Below are 25,937 nucleotides of genomic sequence, written 5' to 3' on the forward strand. Positions count from 1 at the left end.
ATGTCATGTAATACCTCCATTTCATTCTGTTCATTCCTTTCGTCAGCATCCAATAATTCCATGTCAAATGATGCTGGGCTCCATTCGTTCGCCGCCAGTTCTCTGAAATATTGGTCAATAACATTTTCCTCCTCTGAATCAACTGACAATGGGTTGATGTTTCTTGATAAACAACCTGCGACTACATTATCGATTCCTTTGATATTCTTGATTTTAAAATCATTATACACAGCTAATTTCTCCTTCCACCTTGTTATTCTTGCTGAAGTTTCTTTCAACTTATCTACCCAGAGTAATGGCATGTGATCTGTTAGCAATTCGAACTCATTACCATACAGATAAGGACAAAAATTCTCTACACACCATACAATGACCAATAATTCTCTCTCAATAGTACTATAACGTATTTCAGCTGGTATTAATTTCCTACTAGCAAAGGCAACGGGTCTATCCCCCTGTGATAAAACTCCATCAATGGCCACCATGCTGGCGTCTGTTGTCAGTGTGGAAGGTTTCTGTAGATCAGGGAAATTGAGTACCGGAACTGTGCAGATCGCTTCCTTACACTTTGCGACTGCATCCTTCACATCATCTTTTATTTTAAATTTGATTCTTTTTTTTGAGTAGTTTTGTTAACGGTTCTGTCATCTGGGCGAAATTTTTTATAAACTTCCGATAATAACCCAACATTCCTAAAATGCTTCTTACTTCTTTTAAATTTTTAGGTATAGGTATTTCTCACTTTCCTATCATCCGGTCTCACTCCACTTTAAATAAAGTTCCATCAACAAATAAAGTTGAGGATTTTAGACCAATCAGTATTCTACCTGCATTGTCCAAAGTGCTAGAAAGACTCATTCATGCTCAGGTTGTAAAATTTCTAGACAATAGTAAGCTTCATAACTTTCAATCAGGCTTTAGGAAATTCCATTCAACCGAGACAGCTCTGCTTCGTGTCATTGATGATATAAGGTTAGCTATGGACCAAAGAAAATGCACCATCCTCACCCTATTTGATTTTTCTAAAGCATTCGATACTGTTGATCATACATTCCTATTGAATAAGTTGGCTGTTTCGTATTCAGTATTATCATTTTATTGTAGCTTGAGAGTCCTAAGCTAATTTGTAATTTGCCGCCAGCCCCCTGTTAGTTAGTTGTGGTTGCACGGTTACGCTTTGTAATGTGTTCAGTGGAAGCATCCCTGTTTTTGCATTCGTAGCAAGTGACCATCAGGAGAAATTTCTAAACCACTCTCGTTCAAACCGCTCTCGTTATAACCTCCTATTACCAGTATTGTGGAAAACCTCATTTAATTCTTATTATGATAGATTATTATACCCGCAATATTGTTCCACCTCATTTCCGACCTTTTACCGCAAATAGTGAAATACCTAAAAGTGCTACAAGAAATTAATCATCGACGCTACGTGTGGCGACACCAACGAACCAACGCTTCAACTACATATGGTGGAAAGGAACAATATCAAGGTATTTAGATTCATTTATAAATGTCATTATTTTTATCCTCGCATCGCGTTTTGTGGTATCCTCACCTCTTCCTCTGGTCCACAATTTTAATACAGTCTTATTCTCTACTCCTTCTATTTCTTCAATATCCTCAATCCCGAATAATTGGTTTACCGGGCCAAATTTGTGAATCAATATTTTTATTTTATTGGAAATTTTATGTCCATTTGCTTCTCATTCAAGCTATCAGTCATTCAGTTTGTTCCAACGTTCAAACACGATTACTGAATATCATTATTGCGCAAGTCAAGATTTGTTCATTACTCAATTTGGCTTCAATTTACTGCTACTCTGTCAGTACAATCAACCCATTGTTTTACTGCTTGGCACTTATCGCGAATTGTAATGGAACAATTCTGTTATTTCTCTCGACTATAATTATTTTCTCCCTCTCAACATGTTCATTTTGAACTTGAACCTCTACTGCCCTTTGCTATTCAATAAAAATAAGTTGATGACTTGTGGCAAATTACTTATTGTAGTAAATACTCATTGTTATTAAGTGAACTTATATAACTATATTGATTTGTAATTGTAAAACTCAATTACTTATTTCTAACTTGAAATACTATTCGGTTTATTTTCATCATACCTTGTCATGCCTAATGACTACATTATATATCTATACAACTTGTACTGTAACTTCAGTTACTTCAATTCAAATAATGGCTTACTTCAATTGAATTCTCAGTCTATTAATTTCTATTGTGAAACCGCATTATTAACTGTATATTTCGAATATTATTCGACTTATTTCCTCTTATGCCTCATATAAGCCAACTTTTCTTTCAAATTGTACTTTTAAAAAACCTCAATTCCGATAATTGCATTGTTTTATAGTAATTCTCTTAGCTTCTTATGGCTATTCTTGCAATCTCAATTATTTATTGTACCTCAAGTTATTATTGTCAATTTGAATTGTGATAAAACCTTATTGTTATCAAGTTACTAGTCATCATGGCTGAATCTCTAGCAGTAGTCACTGCCAAAAAGAACAATGCATTTGAACAAATTCAGATATGATATGTCAAAAAAGATCTCTGATAAGGAGATTTATCAGAAATTGCTAGTTCGTTCTAAATCTTTGAACATATTAAGATCAGATTTATCTGAGTCACTGGATGTCTATCACGAATTGCAATTAGAGGTAGATGACAAGTTCACACCTAATTACTCACCACTAAACAGCGCAGATGAGATGATTGATTGTATCAACCTCACATTAAAAACATAGAAATGAAATTGTCAAAGTCAAAACCTGAACATGAACAGGTCGTTCGCTTACCTAAGCTTGACTTGAAACATTTCTCTGGCGACCCTCTCGATTGGACATCATTTATTAATTCATTTGATTCGAGTATTCACTCAAATCCTACGCTATCAGGTGTAATCAAACTTCAATATCTGTTGGGCTCTATCTCAGGAGAACGGCTTGATTTCATAAAATCACTACCAATAACTGATAGTAATTATCAGGTAGCCTATGATTTGCTTCAGGAACGTTATAATTCACCTCGACGATTGATATCACTTCACCTCAACAAAATTCTAGATTTATCTAATATCAACCGTCTCAAATGAGGAAATTTTTCAACTCCTACAATGAGAATACTCAAGCATTAAAGGGATTAAAAATTGATATAACCGCTAATAATCCTTTACTATGTGCTCTTATAATGCGAAAAATGGATAACAACCTCAAAAAAAAGTTCGAGCATTTTCGTTCTTTGAACAAAACTAGTGAGACCGCTCTCGCAGAAGCAAAAGAAATAATTACATTTTTAACTCAAGAGTGCAATGAAATTGAAAATTCAAATCTCCACTCCACTTCTGCACCTAAAACCGTTTCATTGTCTACTTCAGCATCAGAAAATGAATATTCTCCTAAAATAATTAGGAATTTGCGTACTAACAAGGTCACATTGATGAATTATAATGATGAAATCAAACATGAAACAAAACCATTTGAATGTTTTGTTTGCCAAAACAATGATCATAGAATTTATTCATGTCCGGCTTTCAAAAATGATGCACCCAAGACACGCTTTCAGATTGTCAAAGAAAACAAACGATGCATTTCCTGTTTAGGAAACCACACTCTCGAAAAATGTAAGTCTTAAGCTAACTGCTCTACCTGTCATAAAAGACACCATACTCTACTACATTTTGAAAATAACCATTCATCTAACAACACGACACCTCTCAAATCAAGCAGTCATGGAGATACCTCAGCTCAACCTCAAATCAACATGACACCTCCTCCTGTTGTACTGACCACTACTGATACTCATCAGCGCCCTCATCATTCAACCTCTACAGCACTACTTGGAACCTTGCTTGTTAAAATTACCTTTCCTCATGGAAACAGCCACGTTTTCCGCGCACTTGTTGACTCTGGTAGTCAATCATGTTTTCTTACTGAAAATGCTGCACAATTATTGTGTGCACCTCGCATTAAGAGTAACCACAGTGTTATTGGATTTTCTCAATCGCCCATACGTTCTAAGGGACTCACCTCTCTCACTATTGAAACTCTGAGTGGCAATATTATTTCATCCAATCAAGAATTCTTGATTATTGATAAAATTTGTGTAAATCTACCCCGCACGGAAATTGCTCCTGAGGTCTTACAGAAAGTACGACCATATCTTCTGACTGATCCCACGTTTCATCTAGCTGGAGGCATAGATATTCTTTTTGGTGCTTCAGTCTATCCTCTTCTGCTCAACCAAATCGTTTATCACCTCGGTCCTGGTCTGCCAAGTTTAATTGGGACTCATTTCGGTTTTATAGTTATGGGTGAAACTCCAGCTAAACCTCAAGTTGATTCTTCCCTTGCTCTACAACCATCAACCACACTCTTGGCTGTCAATAATTTATTTGGATTTGCACAACTCTCTCCAACGCTTTTGGGAGAAGAAGAACCTCCAATGGCTTCTAAAAAATCTGAAGAAGAACGTCTATGCAATGAACATTTCCTCTCAACCTATTCCCGTGATGAATCTGGACGATTTTGTGTCAGACTGCCATTCAAGGCCCAACACCCTCCTTTGGGTCAGTCTAAAGTCACTTCTGAACACAGGTTGAATTCAATAGAGAGAAAATTCAAGGCTAAACCACACTTTCAGTCTTTATATGCTGATTTCATGTCAGAGTATCTGACATTAGGTCATATGGAATTGACTAACCCCGCTGATCTACCTACTACACATTATTTTCTACCTCATCATGGAGTTCTCAAAGAATCCAGTAGTACCTACTACTCGCCTACGTACTGTATTTGATGCCAGTGCCAAAACCACAACTGGTATTTCCTTAAACCAGATTCTGCTTACTGGAAGGAAAATGCAGACTAACATTTGTGATTTGTTGCTTATCTTCCGACTGCACAAGATTGTTTTCTCTTGTTATATACGCCAAATGTACAGGCAGATCAAAGTTCATCCTGATGATCAGTGCTATCAGTTGATTCTATGGCGTACTGATCCTACTCAATCTGCTTCAGTCTTCAAGTTGACTACAGTAACATATGGAATGAGCTGCTCTCCGTATCTTTCTATTCGAACTCTTCACCAACTTGCCACTGAGGAAGGTGACTCCTATCTAGAAGCTGCTGAAATTCTGCGCTCTCAAACCTTTGTTGATGATGTCATTGCCGGTGCAGACTCTGGAGAAGAGGCTTCAAGACTACAACAACAACAACTGATCTCACTCCTCAAACATGGTGGATTTGAACTACGAAAATGGACTTCAAATTCCAACTCAATTCTTTTCAGCCTGCCTGATGGTCACCTTGAGACTCCAGCATTTCTTCAAGATGATCATCAACAACCTCACTCCACAATCCTGGGCATCCAGTGGTCAGCATCAAGTGATTGTTCTACATATAACCTCAACCTACCTCATGATGCTACAACTAAACGCATGGTATTAAGCGTGATTGCCAAGATCTATGACCCCTGTGGCCTTCTCTCTCTAGTGGTATTGTGGGCTGAATGCTTCATGCAACTACTCTGGACAAAAGGTCTAGATTGGGATCAACATTTGCCTCCTGAATTGCTGGCAATGTGGCGAGATTTCGTTGACACCTCAGCCACACTCCAAGACATTTCAATACCACAAGCTCTAAAATCATTCCAGTCTAGCAATACTGGATTACATGGCTTTGCTGATTCTTCTGAACGTGGATTCGCTGCAGTGATATACCTCAGATCATCACAGAATGATACTTCTGCCAATGCTCAGTTACTTGTTTCTGAAACTCGAGTAGCCCTTTTGAAAAAACTCACTCTACCACGTTTGGAATTGTGTGCTGCTCACTTACTTTCTCAGTTGACCTCATATGTCATCTCAACCTTTCATAAAAAATTGGAGTTCTTTTCTATCACATTATGGTGTGATTCTGCTGTAACCTTGACTTGGCTGCAAACTCCCCTCATCGCCTCAAAACTTTTGTGGCAAACCGTGTTGCTCAAACGCAAAAACTGGTACCATGTGACAGCTGGAGACATATTTCTGGTGAACAGAACCCTGCCGATTGTGCCTCAGGTGGAATACTTCCTGCGGAATCTGCTTGTCACAACTTGAGGTGTACAGGCCCATCCTGGCTACAGGAACCTCCTGACATCTGGCCAACTCCTGCATTCACTCCTGTGGAACTGGCTGAGACTGATGAAAGCAAACCTCTATCTCCCGTCACTCTTATTGCTACTGCGCCTCAAGAATGGGATCCACTTCATAAATTCTCTCCATTCAGTCAACTTTAGCATGTTATGGTCTACATCCTATGCCTCATTTATAATACTCGTCATCCACAGAAAAGGCTTGGATCTCTCACCTCCCAGGAATTGACTGATGCAAAATGTGCAGTTTTCAAGCAAGTTCAAGACTCAGCATTTTGACAAGACATTGACATGCTCAAAAAGGAAAAATCTTCTACAGTATCAACCTCACTCTACCGCCTTTCTCCATTTGTCGATGATGAGTGTCTCCTGCAAGTTGGAAGTCACTTAAATTAATCCCATCCATCAATGGATCTTAAACATCCTGTCATCCTTCAAAAACCTCATCATGTGGTCAACCTCCTGATTGATTCCTACCACAAACAATATCTACACTCTGGAGCTCAATTAACTCAATCTCTCCTTGCACAACATGTCTGGATCCTCTCTGCAAGCAGTACAATCCGCTCTCAAATTTTCAAATGTCATGTCTGTTTTTGACATAAACCTCGCCATGACATTCCACCAATGGGACAACTACCTCAGCCTTGAGTGACACCCACTCGTCCTTTCTGCAATACTGGAATTGATTACGGTGGTCCATTCAACATCAAAGTGTATAATCTATGCTCCACTTCTATCACCAAGGCCTACATCAGTAGTGGGTTATTACAGGAACAGCATATCCAAACAAGGGCGTGGCCTTGCCCCCAGGACCCGGGGACCTGTGCCAAAGCCAAATCTCCCTCTCTCCAGGGGTGAGGGACCAGCAGGGGTCATTGACCTGTTACCTCCGCCCACTTCAAGTCATAAACCTTTTATCTCCACCCATTTTCATCAGTTAGATCCCCCCCTCCACATTCAAATCTACCATTCTGCTCAAAGCCAGCCTTCTATCCTAGTCAGAAGGTTTTTTTTTGGATATAACCATCATATCGATGTTTTAATCGATGTTCTTCTGGCATTAAAAAATCATCCTTATTGAATGGAATCTCTGGTTTAGACATTCTAATTCTTCGAAAAAAATCCTCCACACTATGTTCTAATATGAAGCCGCGACCTTCAAGCTCTGCCTAATCAAATGTTCTTGAAGCCATTACACATTCTCCTATCAGATTATATGCTTATCGGTACATTGCATCATGAATATATTGCTTGAATTCAGCATTATTGTATACATAATCTATCATACTCTCTTCTAATAGCCTAATTCCAGTCTTAAGATTATCATAACTAACAAATCCAACCTTTTCTTCTTGGTACTCATCTTTAGTTAATAGATTATTAATACTAGTCTTTGCTTTTCTAGTAATTATCTTCAAACTTGATTTGAGATGATCAAATGACACTAGTTCAGCCTTCTCCTTATCAAAATCTGATATTGTCAAAACTGTTTTTTTAAGTTCTTTCAATTGTTTCTTCAAACTATCTTTGGATGTAATCAAATCCGCCTTTTCCTTATCAAAGTCGGATCTAGTTAGAACTGTTTTCTTATGTTCACTTAACTGATTTGCTAAATATTCCTTAGCATCTATCTCATTACTTTTACCATGTCAAACATGTCCAAACCTGTCCACAGACATGTTGTAACTGAAAGAGTGAATAAGACACTAACTTCAACCTTTCCTAATAAAGGGTAATCGTTGTGTTCATCATGAAGATGAAAGGGGTAATTCAAATCCATATCTAGGATATAGCCTGTTTTAGCATCATCTGGGATGTTAAATACATTGAAGGAAGATATTTCAACTACCTGAAACCACCATAAGGCAGATAATTTGTCATACAGAAACCATACAAGCCGTTTGCATCAAGGTAGCAACAATAGGATGTAGGTTTTCCACTATCATATTCATTATTCATGTAGGGGTTGTTGGCTTCCGCATATCTGTTTGGAATCACAGATAAACCACCTTGTATTGATGATTCAAAGAGAAGGTGCATACATGGATCAGTCAATAACTCTAATTTAACTTTAGTTTCATATAGCATAGCCTGAAATGAGTAATGAGCTAATAATGATAAAAATTGAGCTACATCAAGACCGTAATTTTTATAGAAGATATATCTTAAATCTTCAAATACATCTGATAAGCAGAGGATGTCTCTCAAAAGATAATTATCATGATAATCATCAAAAGTTTTCATAGAACAAACCCTCCAAACCTCTTGTGCATGTTTATAATCAACTTCATCTAAAGCTTTCTCAGTTAGACTGTTATAAGAATGTCCTATAGATGGTAACCAGTTTTCATTGAATTTATGGGGTTTATCAATATAAGAATATAGATATACCCCTTCTCTTAAAAATAGTTTCTGTTGTGACTGATCATTGAAAATTGAACACAGTCGTTTGAATGTTGTTCTATAGTCATCACAATAAGCTAGATTCTTCACTAAAGTATCTAATGAAGTATTGAAAAATTGTAAACTGTCTATGAATCTAATATGACCTAAACTGATTGTTAAAAATTTTTCTCTGCCATTAGCAATGCATCTCAATTTATTGTTATTGAAAGCTAAAGCTTGTATTACAAAATGACTATCATACCCTCTAAAATTATGGAATACATAAGGAATGAAAGTAGGTTTCTTAGCATTAAGTTTACATGTTGCATGAGCAGCTTTTTCAAAAAGACCAGTAGCATGATTGTGATCCTTCACCTTGATATTGGCAGGTGTGAAAGGTTTTTGACAAAATCTGCATGTTTGTGCATTATCAAACATACATTGTTCTTCTTCTGTTGAGTCAAACATGGGCGTTTCTACAATCAAATCCTTGTAGAGTTTATCACCAATATTAGTAACATGTTCCAAGAATTTTCCAATAATATTTTCACCTACAAAGTCTGCTCTATACAAATATGAACCCATACAAATCTCTCTATTCTCATTCAGAACAACAAAAGCATAGCTGCAAGCAATATGTCTGGTGCTTTTATCAGTATAAGACCTCGATCTTCGTGACTCACCCTCACCTGAGCTATCTCTGACTTCTTCTACTTCTTCCTCTTCTTCTTCATTATTTATTGGTATTATAAAATACTCAAAATCTGCATATATTATATACTTACAGTTTTTTGTAAATGTATAGTTTGTAAACTCAAGAATGTTCTTCTCAGGCTTTGGAAGACTGACTTTCTGTTCACCAAATTCGCTACAAATTTCAATGTGTTTTTGTAAATTCAACTTGCCATCAATATTAGTTCTCTTATTTGATGTAAACTGGTGGAAACAGAAAGGACATATATGAACAGATTTTCTACAATTTGTTAAATGACATAAAAGACGGCTAAGCCCATTCTTATTCTGACTTGTGCTAATAAGAACATAATGCGAACAGTTTGGGTAACATTTCTCTCAATAGCCGAAGCAAATGTATATATTATACTCTCACTCTCTGTGAGTAGTCACACGGTATGGGAAAAATTTCTTATGGGCACTGTCATAGGCGACAGTTACGCTTATGTTTGGGTTTAATCCTTCAAATTTTAAAATATCACATGAAGAAATTGGAAATCTTATAGAATCAGTTAAAAGTTCCCTTGTAAATTGTTTCAAGTATTGAACATTCAAATTACTATGTCTATAATGAAAATAAGCCAAGATGCTCCAAAGAAAACAATATGAATCATTATTTTTAATGTTTATCAGAACTCTCTTGTTGACAAGTTCTGGCGGTGTTTCTATATATGTTGAATCACCACCATAAATGGGATTATATTCTAGAAAATTGACATCTAAATTTAAAATACAATTCACCACCCAACCAGAGCCATGAGAAACAATTCACCCCAAACCAGTATTCAACTGACTAGATGCTAAGTCAAATTGATGTATTAATTCATCAGTATTTCGATTTATATTAATAATATTATAAGATGCGCTATGGAATGTTGCAATTGTCTCCATATTCATAGTCTGTTCTTGACCATCCAATGTTGGCAGTAAAGGTGCTATTTTTATCAGATGAACTTTCACAGCAATAAACCAACGTATGTTCCCATAAAAAATTACTGAATCATTGATTAAAATGTTGAATATTGTTTCTTTCAAAGTTGTTAAAATCAACTGTAAATCCAACTGGGTTTCAATGAATGAAAATCTATATTTCACCACATTTTCATTAATAGCTGTAGTTTTTTCTAATGTTTATTTCATAATACTCTTATAATAAATAATAATCCGATCTCACCAGTCTAGTGTTTTCCACTGTTGAGTGTTTGCTCTTGATGGGAATCCCTTGATAATACCTTGTCTAGTATAGTCAAAGTTTGCTGTAAGATGACTCTCTGATGTAGTGATCAAAAGTTCACTGTTCTCTGTAAACGTGTGATGTTCTTTGATAATCACTATTGCTGATGGGATGATGCTTGCTTTGATTGGTAAAGTTGGAATTTGTTGTTTGTAAAATAAGGTGATATCCTGGAACAGTACAAGAATAATACTGTGAACTATTTGTCTTATACATAATAATGTACTGAGGATGATAGTAAAGTTGAAGATGATGATGATAAAGAATTGTCAGATGATAGTAAATGGTTGAATTCAAGTTTAAAGTATCCAATTTTATCTGAAGTGTATGAATTCTTATATATTGTAATTGAGGAATATGGATGTAGCAATGATCATCATATAATTACAATCACAGATGTAATGAATTGTGGGTGGTTATTTTTGATCTAGTTGAGTAGGAATGTATTAGGGAAGGTTGAAGTTAGTGTCGTATTTAGCCTTCCAGTTACATCATGTCTGTGAAGAGGTTTGGACATGTTTCACATGGTAAAAGTAATGAGATAGATGCTAAGGAATATTTAGAAAATCAGTTATGTGAGCATAAGAAAACGGTTCTAACAAGATCTGACTTTGATAATGAAAAGGCGGATTTGGTAACATACAAAGATAGTTTGAAGAAACAATAGGAGAAACTTAAAAATAGTTTTGACAATATCAGATTTAAAATGGAGAAGGTTGAATTAGTCTCATTTAATCATCTCAAATCAAGACAGGTCAATGACCCCTGCTGGTCCCTCACCCCTGGAGGGAGGGGAGGAAATTGGCCTTGGCACAGGTCCCTGGGTCCTGGGGGCAAGGCCACACCCCTGTTTGGATATGCTGTTCCTGTAATAACCCACTACTTACATCTGTGCTTTTGTATGCATGGTGACAAAAGCAATTCACATTGAAGTAGTAACTGACTTGTCCTCTGAAGCATTCATTGCTGCTTTGAAGAGATTTGTTTCTCGGCGTGGCCTCTGTAAAAACCTCTATTCTGACTGTGGGACAAATTTTGTTGGTGCTAACAATATTTTCCAGGCTCTTCTTAAGTCAAAACGAATCCTACTTTCTGAGTTTGCTGCTCATCAAGGCATCGTTTTCCACTTCAACCCACCTGCCGCTCCTCATCATGGTGGCCTCTGGGAAGCAGCCATAAAGAGTATCAAACACCACCTCCACAGTGTCATTGGTGAACAAAAATACTGACACTTGTTGAATTCACTATGCTCATCACTCAAATAGAGGCAATACTAAATTCTCGATCTCTTACTCCTCTGTCAAATGATCCAACTGATATAATCCGCCCCTACACCAGGTCATTTCTTGACTGGATCACCATTGGTTGCCATTCCTGAAGGAGATTATCAAGATGTCAACCTCAATCGCTTCAAACACTGGAAACTTATTGAAGCACTCCATCAACACATCTGGAAGAGATGGCTTTTGGAATACATCCACACCCTTCAACAAAGAACTAAATGGAACAAGGCTAATCAAAATCTACAGGTTGGAGATCTTGTCATGATCCATCAACCTACTCCACCTCTCACATGGCCACTAGCCCGCATTATTGATGTCTATCCAGGAAAGGATGGAGTTGTACGAGTGGTTCACTTGAAGACTCAACAAGGAACTCTGACTCGTCCATAACACAAAGTGTTTCCACTACCCTCGAACTTCGAATGATTTTAATGCCAAGTATGGCATACTTGTAAATAGTATCATGAACTCTATTATTATTCTCCAGTTGTAGTATTATTTTGTTATTGTTGAATCCTAGGAGGATTCAAGGCCCCTGCTATGTTTGGTATTTAGTAAGAGGGGTCAAACGAGGAGGCATACACTTTCTGCACTAAACGGGCTCACCATGACCCAATGCACCAATCAAGCTGAAATTTTATATGTATATTCGATAATTATAAATGAATACCCCTATAACAAAAAAAAGTTAAATTTCAATTTTTTTTCTCATAGGAATTTAACTGTCTAAACGGGCTCACTCAAATTTCGGCTATACGAGGTGATAGCATACACACCATGACGTAGGAGTAAGGAAAAAGGAGGGTTGACCAATACAATAGATGCAGATATTTGCAATGTCTTCGGATTACACCGACGTTGCCAGTTCTACTCATTCCTTCCACTCTCTAGAAAGGCAGTTTAGGATTGAAACTGACCAAAGTGAACGTTTCCATTCACTCACAGAACTTCTTCTCTCACATAGTTATGATCTCCAGTCTTCAGTGAGAGAAATTTATGCTTTAACATTGATCACTTGGATTAAATGGCAGAAGAGAACAAGAAAAATAACTTGGATTAGCATTGCTTGTTCATGTTAATAGGGAAAATTTTATAAGGGAAGATGTTCAGAAGCAGCAGTTGGAGTGATTTCTTTCATGATTATTGTAGCTGAAATTAAGCACAAACTTTGTGATACTGATGTTTTATTTATTACTTACACCACTACCAAATATTATTCTAGAAAACTTGTCAAAATCACGAGAATAGTTGGTTAGCTTTGTGAAGTTATGGAAAGCAGTAGGCTTATTTTATTGGGTTTTACCTTAGAAAAATATACTGTTATTGCATTTTTTATTATTTTATTTTAGATACAATCACATCATTGGTCTCTGGTATTATTCATAAGGTGAACATCCCCTTCTCAATAACACGAAAACATTCTATGGAATAGTCTCCATTCATTCAAATTATCATATTTTAAGTATGTAGTTTCCCAATGTATACCAGATAGAATATTATACACATGTTATAATCTTGAAATACTTCAAATTTCTCCACAAGAAACAAAACGTGACATTTTTTCCGAAAAACTTATACTGAGAAATAAAACAAAATAAAATCTAAAAAGAGCAATTAATTGATTAGAAATGATTCAAAGCAGATAACTTCATTCATTTTCCAACGCAGCACCAATGATAAACTCTTCAAAATTTTTCCTCAGACTCCTTATATTCATATGTAAAATATTAATAGTTTCATTTCCTATATTACAATTAGCTATTAAGAAATAATTCTTGTTTGGAATTTAATTTCAAATTTAACCAGAATCATCAATTTCTCACAAAATTTGAATAGAAATGCAACTGGCTATAATAAGATAGATAAAGTCAGTATCAGTATCAGAAGTCAGTATCTGGAATTTCAGTATCTGTTGGGTTTGTGATCCTTGTATGTCATTAGACAAAGCAGATAACTTCATTCATTTTCTAACGCAGCACCAATGATCAATATTGATTTAAGGTATGAAGAAGTATGATAAAGCAGCCACCAGATTACTGAGTTTAATTCATGGAAACGTATAATTAAATCATGAAGAGAAATGTTTTCCTCTATACTTTTATACCGGCATAACTTGAATCACAACTATTATTTATTTTAGAAAAATGTAAACAAAACGAATGACAACGATAATGCTCTCCCATGAAATCCACTGATTTAGAAAAAAAGGAATCTATATAATATAAAAACACCCACTCATCAATAAATTATCTGCAATGAAACATCAAATTGAGCACATCCCGATAAACAATAAGGGAGAAATCACCTGTTGAGAAAGAAGTTTTTTCAGGAACAAATAAGTTTTTCCAAGTAGAGAAATTTCTAATCTCTTTTAATTTTCCTGTTATTGTAGAATTCATGTATCATTTAGAAATCTTTTGAGGAAGTTTTTCAAAACACAATATTTTCATTGAATCTATAATGATTGTTAATTGATCGAATATAGTTTGATAAGAAATGTAATGTCAGTGATTAAAATGATTGAAATGATTATAAGTGATATGAGGAGAGCTTAATGAGAGTTTTCGAGAAAATGTAAACATAACGAATGTAACAATAATGTTCTCTTATGAAATCCACTGATTCAGAAAGAAGGAATCTATATAATATAAAAACCTCCACCAATCAATTATCTGCAATGAAACTTCAAATCGAGCTCATTCCGATAAATAATGAGGGGGACATCACCTGTTGACGAAATCATTTTTCCACGAACAAATATGCTTTTCCAAGTAGTTGAGAAGTTTTTACTCTTTTTTATTTTTCTAGTAATTGTAAAATTCATGTATCATTTAGAAACCTTTTGAGGAAGTTATTCAAAACACAATATTTTCATTGAATCTATAATGATTGTTAATTGATTGAATAGTTAGATAAGGAATGTAATGGATTATCATTGGTATGAGAGCTTGATGAGAGGTGTCGAGAACCGTTGGAGAGATATGAGTAGAGGTTTAGCATGTGAATGAACAAGCTATAGAAATGAGCATGAGTAATATAAGCATATTATCTCCTCTGATTTCCTAGAATGGGAGATATTCTCAAGGGGTAGCAAAATCTTATTTCTCATCTGAATGATATTAATAATTGAATACATTGAGCTCCTGTAGTTACATTTCTCTGCTTGAATCAATAGATGAATTGACACATTTTCTCATGTTTTAATGCTTCGAGCGATTTTTCAATTAAAAAGAGTTATTGGAGACAGATATCATGAAACAGTCACGCTGAAGGATAGGATTTTCTAGAGCTTTCTAATTTATCGTATCTCCGTGAGTTCAACATTCCTTGAATAATGCTATGCTAAAAAACGATAATTTTCTGAAATAACATCTTCACACAACTCTCCGATATAAATATGTTGATTGGAACCCTCTACAATGGAACTGTGAGACAAATATAATAATGGAGAAATGATAGAGAAAAATACATATATTTATGGAAAGTAAACTAGTGAAAAACGATAAATTCCTGAGATGGTCTCTCTTTAATGATAATCTCATGATACGTCTACAGCAAATTGCAAGAAACCTAGGAGAATTCTTTGTATCATTGGATTCTCTTCAGCTTGATGTTACGTTAATTCTTCTCGATCGATTTTGAAGCTAAATTGAACTCAATATACGAGTATAAGCGACTTGACACAATCATTGTACAATAAGTAAATGAGTAATACATTGATTTCCATGAACAATTTACAGAGCTATTTTGAAGAATAATTTACATCTGAAACATAAGAGTAATACTCTATATTTAGAGATTCGTCAATAGGAAACTAACTTGGGATGAATAAGTGATATCAATAGGTTTTCAATCTTCAATAGATTTAATTCTTCTAATCCTTAATAGATTTTCAATACTCTTCAATAGCTATTCTAATAAATACTCTTCTAATTGAGAACGCTCATTATGACTCGAGAAGAGAGCAAAAGTCCAGCGCAGTTTGAATGAGATTTAAGTCTTTCACATTCCCCATTTTTTAAATGAGAATTACTCCTATTACAGATAAAGTTCAGGTCTGTTAATTATTACTATCATGTAACACAAGTTTGAAAATATTCTCAACCTCATATTTTTTGGTCTATAGCCTACATGTAATATAAATAAAATGCAATTTCTCCGAGATTTCTTCATTTTTTTTTTGTGGAGGATAAATTCTCCTAGTTTCAGAAAACTCTCCTGAGCTCGAATAATTTTAATCTAGGTAGTTTTTACACTACTACTGTATTAGATTGAACGCAAATTACGGTAATTTTGTCAATAACTTCACTATAAATACTATAATAGCTCAACTTCCCTATTTTTTAATGTTTTATTTGAAAAAGTGAGATATTTTCGGTTGAATTTTGCATTTGAATAAAACATCACGTTCAATAAACAACTCACATCTATTCAAACAGTCGAACATAAAAAGGCTGGTACACTATTTTTCAGATTCAATCCTTGCCTGATAATTTTGAAAGCTTCTAGAACTTCTTGATCTGACGGATTCTTCTCCTCAACGTCGTCACAACCATCATCATCTTACACAGTTCAAAGAATTGAAATGTGTGACAAAAGCAACATTTAGAAAATCCAATCGTTCACCTGCCTGGTCTACAAATGACAAGTTCTTGAAATCCAATTTAGAGTAACTTGCATTCAATTTCCGACATGTCTTTCAACCTCTATTAACTGTCCACCACCCATCTTCTTCCTACCTGAATTTCCATCATTTTTAGTCTATTGACCTTTCTGCTGAAACTGAACAATTCCTTGAAAATGATCGTCTGCTTGCTATAAACACTTCATTTTGTATGTTGAGAGTCAAGAAAAAACTTTGTGTTGAGAGGTCCAAAATTCGTAAAATAGAGTTAAATAAGCAGCCAAAACTCCAAAATGTAATGGGACCAGGTGAAAATTCGTTGTGTAGAGGATTTCGTCAAGTGGAGGTTCGTTATAAAGAGGCTCGGCTGTATTCTCAACCTCATATTTCTTGGTCTATAGTCTACATGTAATATAAATAAAATGCAATTTCTCAGAGATTTCTTCAATTTCTTTTGTGGAGGATAAATTCTCGTAATTTCAAAAAACTCTCCTAAGCTCGAATAATTTTCTACTATTCAGACAATACCATCTAAATTGATATTTTTTTCAAATTAAAGGCTCTCAATCCGACTTGGAATGTAGACAATTGTACCTCTCACAAGTTCAATTATTGTTTTATACATTATATCAATCGTTAACGGCATTAATCAGTTTTAGAATCCAAGCCAGTTCTAACAATTCTTATTGATTACTGAATAATAATTACTGAGAGTTCACTTGAAATGTTAACATGGGAGAAATTTCGTCAATTCTATGTATTTCAGAACAAACTTCTCAATTTGAACATAGCCTACTGATCCGAATAAAAATGAGATGGCATATAATTATACTCTAGAAATGATCTCTTACTTTAATAGACAACTCCTCATACATCACACAATTATTATATCAAGTTCTAAAATTACAATAGAGTGTGAAGTTTCCTTGTTCCTCGAGAATTATTGAACTCTGTTTTTTATAAGTTTAATCACAATTGAATGTTCATAATTTTACATAATATGATCTATCAATACTGAGGGTTCCTCTTTTGTCAATTCTCCCCTATGTTTCCGTCTCATACATTTATTATCCATTTCAACTGAATACTCTCAGTAATACAACTTAATTATAATCAAGTGAAACATCTGAAACTGTGGAAATTCCATAATCATTCCTTACAGCTTATACAACAATATTGTGTCAGTGTTATCATAATTTGAAAACGTTTATATTGAAATGTACAGTGAACCATATCAAAAGTGAACTTAGCTAAATCCCGAGCTCGGAAACCAGCCCTTTATTAGAGAATTCTTTCAAATTTAAAGCTTCCAATCTGACTTGAAATGTAGACGATTCTACCTCTCACAAGTTCAATTATTGTTTCATACATAATTATATCAATCTTCAACTGCATTAATCAGCTTTAGAGTTCAAGGAAGTTTCAAATAATTCATTATCGATTACAGAATAATAATATTATTGAGAGTTCACTATTGAAATGTTAACATGGAATAAATTTCGTCAATTCTATGAATATCAAAACAAACTTCTCAATTTGTACATAGCCTACAACTAATCCGAATAAAAAGGGAGATTGCATATAGTATACTCAAGAAATGATCCCTTACTATAATAGACAACTCCTGATACATCATACTCTTATTATAGCAAGTTCTACAATGTAGAGAGAGTAGGGGTTGTGTTTGTTCGTGTGTTCGTTTGTTCGCATCAAAACATGTCAACTTGTGGATTGCATACCGGAAAAACGGGAATGATTTAGATCTCCAAATTTTGAACATAGATTCTAAAAATATCAAAATCGTGCAACTCGAAGCCGAAATTTTAATTTTCTTTCTAAAATTTTCAGAATTAATGTTTAAATTTGATTCATGGAACATCATACGACATTATCTACATTGTTGTAGATGTGTTTGTATAAAGGAAGCTCATAGAGAAATTGATACACTGGTAACAATGTGTTGCAATATGTGTTTCGATACAGGAAGCTCATGTTTCGATACCGGAGCTTTGATACAAATGCTGGCAGCTTATTATAGCGACTGTGATGATATTATATTATTGTGAGTTGTTAAGTTTTGAATAACAACATTAATTTTATTGATTCTCAATCTTTTAAATTTTCGAAAAGCTGTTTTTGTCATCTTTAAATATGATATTAAACACTGAAAATCATCTACTATACAACACTATGGTACTGCCGCCGGTGAGTTAAATTATTATGTTATAAAATGATTTAAGAGTTTTTGATTTTAAATGAAATCAATACAATAATATAGCTAACATACAATATTGTTCCACTGACAAATTCCTAAATCGGTGAAATATTGAAAACTTTTCCTTAACATAAGAGATGTATTTCAAGTATGATGAAGGTTAGGTATGGTACCGTAGTATGTAGCCTACTGAAATCCGTGTATCAGAAACGAAAATTTGTTAAACCCAATTGAAGAGCTATATTATTCAGCTTTTTGAACGAACATTTTAAATAATAAATGTCGGATTATTTTGAAAAAAGGGCTATAAATAATCATTTTCTAGCTATTTTTGGGGCGAATTGAATCGCAGTCCAAAATTTAACTGCATATTTGAATATTGCCGGAATTTTCTGCAATTAATTTGTATCACTTCATAAATAGATGCAAAAATTAATGGATATCGTTATGAATTATCAGACAGAAACGAATTGAATCTTTTTTTAAAAAAATTAAAAAAACGCTTCAGATTGTAAAGAGTTCTAGCTTCACTCCCTTAAATTTGCTGGAAACATCAAGGGAAAGTTACGAGGTTTTTGAATCATTGTTATCTTTTTGAATAGGGCTTGTTATTGATATCCTGTGTCTCTGTCTGTATAACACGTGGTGTGGAAAGTGTAGAGAATCCATTATAGATCTCGCAGTAGAAGTTATCACTGAATGTATCCATTGACTTGACTATAGACAGTGTTGCCAATTTTCAGTGACTTCCTTTGAAAGAATGAACCTGTAGACTTCCACTTTCAAAGCATAATAACGAATATGTGAACATAAATAACGGTTATGTACCCCATTTAATAGGATATTAACTCAAAAGGCATACTCAGATCATCTCATTTCGTAGGCTACATACTCATGGAGCATACACACTTCAGAGTCCCATTTAGTAGGTCCAACCGGAAAGAGTGTATGATGAATGTGTGTATGACGAATGTGGCACGGATCTGGTGGATTTCTCTGTAAGCATGAGTATGTGAACTCTAGATACGAAACGGTGTGATTTTGGAAAAAAGTGTGCAAAGTAAAGATTCGGATTCAGAAAAGTCCTAGAAGTCGTTTTGAGTGGATGCACACTGAGGTACGAAACGGGCGCACCCCGCTCACCGTTTCATGTTGTGCTTGAGCATAATTTCTCCTCGTATGACCCCTCTTACAAACACACACACACACACACACCACACACACACACACACACACACACACACACACACACACACACACCAATACCCAAAAACCACTTTTTTGAACTCAGGGGTTACCCATGAACCGCTGTAAATAAATGTATTACAGCATTAATTTCTATCTCTTCCTACAACTCATCAGAAGCTGAAACAGGAGTTATCTATTGCTTACACATTATTTCAATTCTCTCATTCTATTCGAATCCTCATTTTATATAGATTTTTACCTTCAAACTACAGATTCTTTGTACCAGAATATTAATGGATCTCCCTTCACAAACTAAACATAATATTAAAAATAACATTCCAATTTGAAGACTATCTTCCTGACTTTCAGCATTTCTCTCCAATAATATATCTTCAGAAACAATAACTCAAATGTAACATAACTGAAAACTTCCTTCTCTACTTTCTGTACTTCTTTAGAAAAAATAAATTATAATTATTATCTTCCATCACTAATAAAAACAAATAAAGGACTGACTATTCTCAATCAATATTATTAACTTGAACAATAACAGGCTTCGTTGATATAATACTCTCATGGAAGTCTCAATTAATTAAATTCGTTAAATTATTTTTTTAACCATATTTTACGTACCTTAGCGGTTATTTTAAGAAACAATAATTATTCGTAAATGATGAAGAGATACAATCAAACTTTCCTGGACATGGCACTACTAGAGAATTAAAACTTTAATAAGAAAAAACTAACTCCTACATTAGCTAATAATATTATAAACTCGCCCAAAAAAAGCAAAACAAATCGACTACATCTTCACTCTTGTAGTGCTCCTAACAAAGTGTCCTCCGAAACGTAATCTGGTCTCTCGGCTGAGGAATCGCTCCACTAGTGTATTTAGAAACAGGTCTCCTATTGGAAGCGCCACCATCAAAATTTGATAGCATTGCACACTACAGCCACCACCACACAGCCACCGATTGACTCATCACTCCAGTTCACTAGTTAACTCATGATCAGTTGAAGAATGGACGTGGAAGAAGCACTCTGCCAACATCACAAAATATAATTGTCCTATGATTCATGAAGCTACTACCAATATAAATATTGGAAAAGTTTTAATTCAAAGTTACCAACGTTCCCAAAATGGGACTGATTAGTAACTTGCTTGATTATTAACTAACCTGCTTGATTATTAACTAATAAACACAAAGATGCAAACATCCCCAAAATGGGACAAGCAGAAATATAACCTTGAAACCCATATTTTGAAAATTTATGATATGGATATTTCATGTTAAAGGACTGATGTTTTTTTGTTTGATTACACACGAAAATAGTGAAAAATTATTAAAATGAATAATGCTTGAGGAAAATGGTTATTTAACTTACCAAATAAATTTTGTTCATTTTACATGAGGCTTTATTTTTCAATTTAAAGATTTACCAGCTCTCTCCAAGAATTTTTCACATCCCGATCCGCGAATAATTTTGAAGACATGTCCCATATAGCTGGTCTACTTCAAGAATGAACCTTTCTGTATCAAATTGTTCACTATTCATTACGACTTCAACAGACAATTGTACTGAACTTGGTTTGAATTGAAACTGAACTCGAGATGATTTTCCTGTGGCTGGTAGCTGGTGACTCTAGTGTGCAATGACAGATAATACTCAATGGTATGACGTGATGGCGCGACAGTCTGGTGGCTAACAAATTCGGTGGCTCGAGCCGCCACATTCCTGGAAGCTCGGCTGGTGGCTGGTGGCCGGTGGGTGGTGGCTCTAGTGTGCAGTGACAAAATAATAAGAGACAATGCTACCACATGGTGGAAGCGCTTCCATTGTGGCCCAGTGTGCAAAGGGCCTTAGGACCAAATAGTAACTGCAAAATCATTAGTTTGTTATAATTGTAATGTCTTGCTGTTTTACTCCTTATCGCACTCTATGTCATGATAGGAAGGCTAAGTTTAAGAGATAATTCCATAATCAACATTCCTCGACGATTTGGAGCCAGAATTTTTAAATATATATCCTGGGAAATTTGAAGTCATGGCCGTTCATCATAGAGAGAGAAAACAATTTCGCTAACTCACTTACAATAATGGCTCCAGCCTATTGCGTATTAAATTTACTATTATGACTTGGGAGAAGGCCTGAATTAAAACAGTGGTCGGCACATGAACGTCAAACTTTGCCAAAATGTTTTCTAAGTTCATCGACTTCTGAAGTCATTCTATAGTTGAGAAATTGGAATTTTTAGGTAAGGCGCGAGATACCCAAACCTTTCTGAACAATTTGGTATGATTATCGGTTGGAAATTAGCGTCCAAAACTAAAGAAAACGAAGTACCTGCAAAATACTCTCAAAGTACCCCTTTTTCTTCTTGTTCTTCTTTTTCTTCTGCTTCTTCTTCTTCTTATTCTTCCTCTGCTTCTTCTTCTGCTTCTTCTTCTTCTTCTTCTCCTGCTTCTTCTTCTGCTTCTCCTTCCTCTTGACCTTTTCCACCCAATTCTCCTGACTTATTTTCCTCCCAGTTCTGTTTACAATGACAAGGTCTTCATTCAGAAAGATACTGATATAATGATTTTGTTTCTGTTCAGTTAGCAGATATACAGCGAGTTGTTAACGAGGTAATCAGTACATCGAATGTTAGCGAAGTGAAGTATTATGATGGTGTGCTGGTGGAAAGAGTCAACTATGAGTCGATTGACAAGTATTCTGCAAAAGTGAAAGATGTCAAATACATAACGAACAATGGAAAGAAATGGAGATTTGGTAAGTGTTTGTCAATCTTTCCGTTCAATTCAATTCATTCACAACAAATATAAATCTGATGTGGCGCAATCACACAATGTTCCTAGCCGTTATGGAAATTTTCATTACAATTTGAAATCAATCAGCTGACGAGATCAATCCTGCTATCTCTTTCAGTGCATGATTCAATAGAATCAACTATAATGTACCTAGAATACATTCTAGTTGACCGAGCGAAGTGGGGTCTAAGATTCAAGTCGACGGTTTGGCATTTCTCTTAATGTTTAAATGTTTGAATGTTTTAATGTTCATATGTTTATATGTTGCGCATTTACGGTGAAACGCGGTGATAGATTTTCATGAAATTTGACAGGTATGTTCCATTTTAAATTGAGCGTCGACGTATATACAGGGTTTTTTGAAATTTTGCATTCCACGGATAATATAAAACATTCATTATGGAGGAGCCTCCTCCATACGCCAATATTGGAGTAAAAATCTGGTGTGGTACACTCACACAACTTTCCTTGCTTATTGAACTGTAGGCCCCATTCTTAAACGAGAATAATTTAGGGGAATAACATAATGATGATTGGCGGAAAATATTTTAAACAACGATCAGACTTCTGTATATGTGTATATACAATATTGTTTAAGTCGTGAAAACAGCTGTTTTACAGATGAAATATCTCGACTATGTGTTCTTTTTATGAATTGCTCTACCTACCTACCTCATGCACGAGAAGGAGGTTACAAAGTCCATTTCTCAAGGATGGGGTGGACCCCCATTAGTTTTCCAGAAAGGAGACTATACAGAGTATGAATTTGAAAAAAATCGGTCAAGTTATTTTTGAGAAAATCGTGAAAAACATGGTTTTTTAGTAATTATCGGCCATTTTTCTCAAGAATATAACTGAGCTTCTGCAATTTTCCCAGAAATGAGACTCATGTCAGTTGATAGGGCTTATAAATAGCTATCTAAGGTATAAATTTGAAGGAAATTGTTGGAGCCGTTTTCGAGAAAACCGTGAATAATATGGTTTTTAATAACTATCCGCCATTTTTCTCAAGAATATCACGGAGCTCCTGCAATTTTCCCAGAAATGAGACTCATGTCAGTTGATAGGGCCTATAAATAGATATCTTAGGTATGAATTTGAAGAGAATCGTTAAAGCCTTTTTTGAGAAAACCGTGGAAAACATGGTTATTTAGTAGCCATTATTCACCATTTTTCCCAACATTTCGGATTGAATTTTATTGAATTCCTTATTGTCGGATCCTCATGGTATAAGGATCTTAAGTTTGAAATTTCAAGTCAATCGGTTGATTAGGGATGGAGTTATCGTGTTCACAGACATACACACATACACACAAACACACACACACACGCACACACACACACTGTGATGATCCAATTGACACAATAAAATAATTCAGAAAAAGCAAACTTGAATTATGAAACTGAAAGAACAGTTAGCCTAGTCAAGGTAACACTCTAATAAATTTGAATCTTCTTTTTGATAAGAAGCAGTCATACTATCTATAAAGTGATAAGAGAACAATGGAAAATATAATTATGCACTAGTTTGAATTCTTTGGCAGAAATAAAATTATAGAGCGACTTAGTTATTTATTGGCAGATTATAAAAAACATTCGCATGATTTGAGGTTGGGATTCTTTGTTTTGATTTAGCATGTCAAATGATCTCAGATCAGCCGACAATTTATTGATTTATTATGCGAGCAAATCAGCTGACTGATCACTCAACTATAATTATGAATTAAAAATATATTCTATTTGGATAATTATTAAATATTATAATATGTTAAAGGGAGGTTTGTGTAATGTAAAAGCAATGATTATTATGTTATTTTGAATATTTATCGGTATCTAAAAACATATGTAAAAGCAAGAGTGTACAAAGCTCACATAAAAAAGTAAATGTATTCAATATTATATTGTCACAAAGTGAATCTTTGTGACGGATGGAGAGCCGTCGTCTAGGGTAAAATTTAGCGAATTTATTCTATTTTAGAATAAGAATAGGGTCGACTGCCAGATATATTTTGTTGGACTTGTAGTTGTGTATGTACATCATCGCCATTGCCGTCAACCCCTATAAATCATCAGCAACAGATTCATCATAACCAGAAATTTCCAGATCTTGTTTACCACTCTGAGCGTTCTCTGAGCGAACTTCCTTGGGGATTTTTTTCTTGTCGGTTATTTTTCCTAAATTTGTATCACTGGGGGTGAACAAGTTATCCTTGGTTTTGAAACCTGTAAGGGATCTCAAGTTTGTGCTACAAATAGTTGAGTCGGAAATTTAACTAGGCCCTATTCGGTTTGTTTACGGTGTGTTCCACATCGTTTGCGGATTGTTGCCAATCATTTTTGAGAGTTTAATCTATAAGTCTCGACTTTGTCGCTTCATGACATTTTTAAGTTTAGTGCGGGAATCTGTTCGCTATTCTCCGTATTTAGTTCTGCAGTGATTCAGGTAACTGTATGTTAGGACTGATCACTTGTGTGCATTCCCTCTTCTGTAATAAGGTAATCTCAATTTCTAAGGGTGAATTTTCCTTATTTAGTTTTCATATCATTAAGTGGCCCTGTATTTTAACTTATTTAGCAAATTCAGACTCGCTGTAATTCAATGTAGGGAAATCCCAATCCTTTCCTAGAGATCTCAGGTGCAGCTTGAGTTCGTCCTTGTCGAAGTTAGTAGACTGTGACATCCTTTCTCTTTTCTCTCTTAACTTCCCCTATTCTAAAATCCTTCTAGCTCTAGGTTACAGCTTGAGGACTTCCTCGCCGAAGTTTCTAGACTGCGGCATCCTTTCTCTTTCTCTCTCTCAACTTTCCCTATTCTAAAATCCTTCTAGCTCTCAGGTACAGCTTGAGGACTTCCTCGCCAAAGTTTCTAGACTGCGGCATCCTTTCTCTTTCTCTCTCTTAACTTTCCCTAATCTAAAATCCTCCTAGCTCTCAGGTACAGCTTGAGGACTTCCTCGCCGAAGTTTCTAGACTGCGGCATCCTTTCTCTTCCTCTCTCTCATTTTTCCCTACTCTAAAATCCTTCCAGCTCTCAGGTGCAGCTTGAGAACGTCCTTGTCGAAGTCCCCAGACTACAACGTCTTTTCTCTTTCTTCCTCTTCACTTTCCCTATTCTAAAATCCTTCCTGCTCTCAGGTACAGCTTGAGAACGTCCTTGTCGAAGTCACAGACTGCAACACTTCCTGCTCTCAGGTGCAGCTTGAGAACGTCCTTGTCGAAGTCCCCAGACTACAACGTCTTTTCTCTTTCTTCCTCTTCACTTTCCCTATTCTAAAATCCTTCCTGCTCTCAGGTACAGCTTGAGAACGTCCT

General features: G+C 35.2%; 1 protein-coding gene across 2 annotated transcripts in view; it reads left to right on the plus strand.

The window, feature by feature from the left end:
- The window catches only part of LOC111052006, a 469,556-nt gene that overhangs the window by 74,191 nt on the left and 369,428 nt on the right, over positions 1–25,937 (plus strand). For both annotated transcript variants that reach the window (XM_039435624.1, XM_039435625.1), the window contains exon 4: positions 22,413–22,587. In XM_039435624.1, coding sequence (XP_039291558.1) covers positions 22,413–22,587 — 175 coding nt within the window. The remainder of the gene's footprint in view (positions 1–22,412; positions 22,588–25,937) is intronic.

Source organism: Nilaparvata lugens, chromosome 9 (genome assembly GCF_014356525.2).
Source record: "Nilaparvata lugens isolate BPH chromosome 9, ASM1435652v1, whole genome shotgun sequence".
In the NCBI taxonomy this organism is placed as follows: Eukaryota; Metazoa; Arthropoda; class Insecta; order Hemiptera; family Delphacidae; genus Nilaparvata; species Nilaparvata lugens.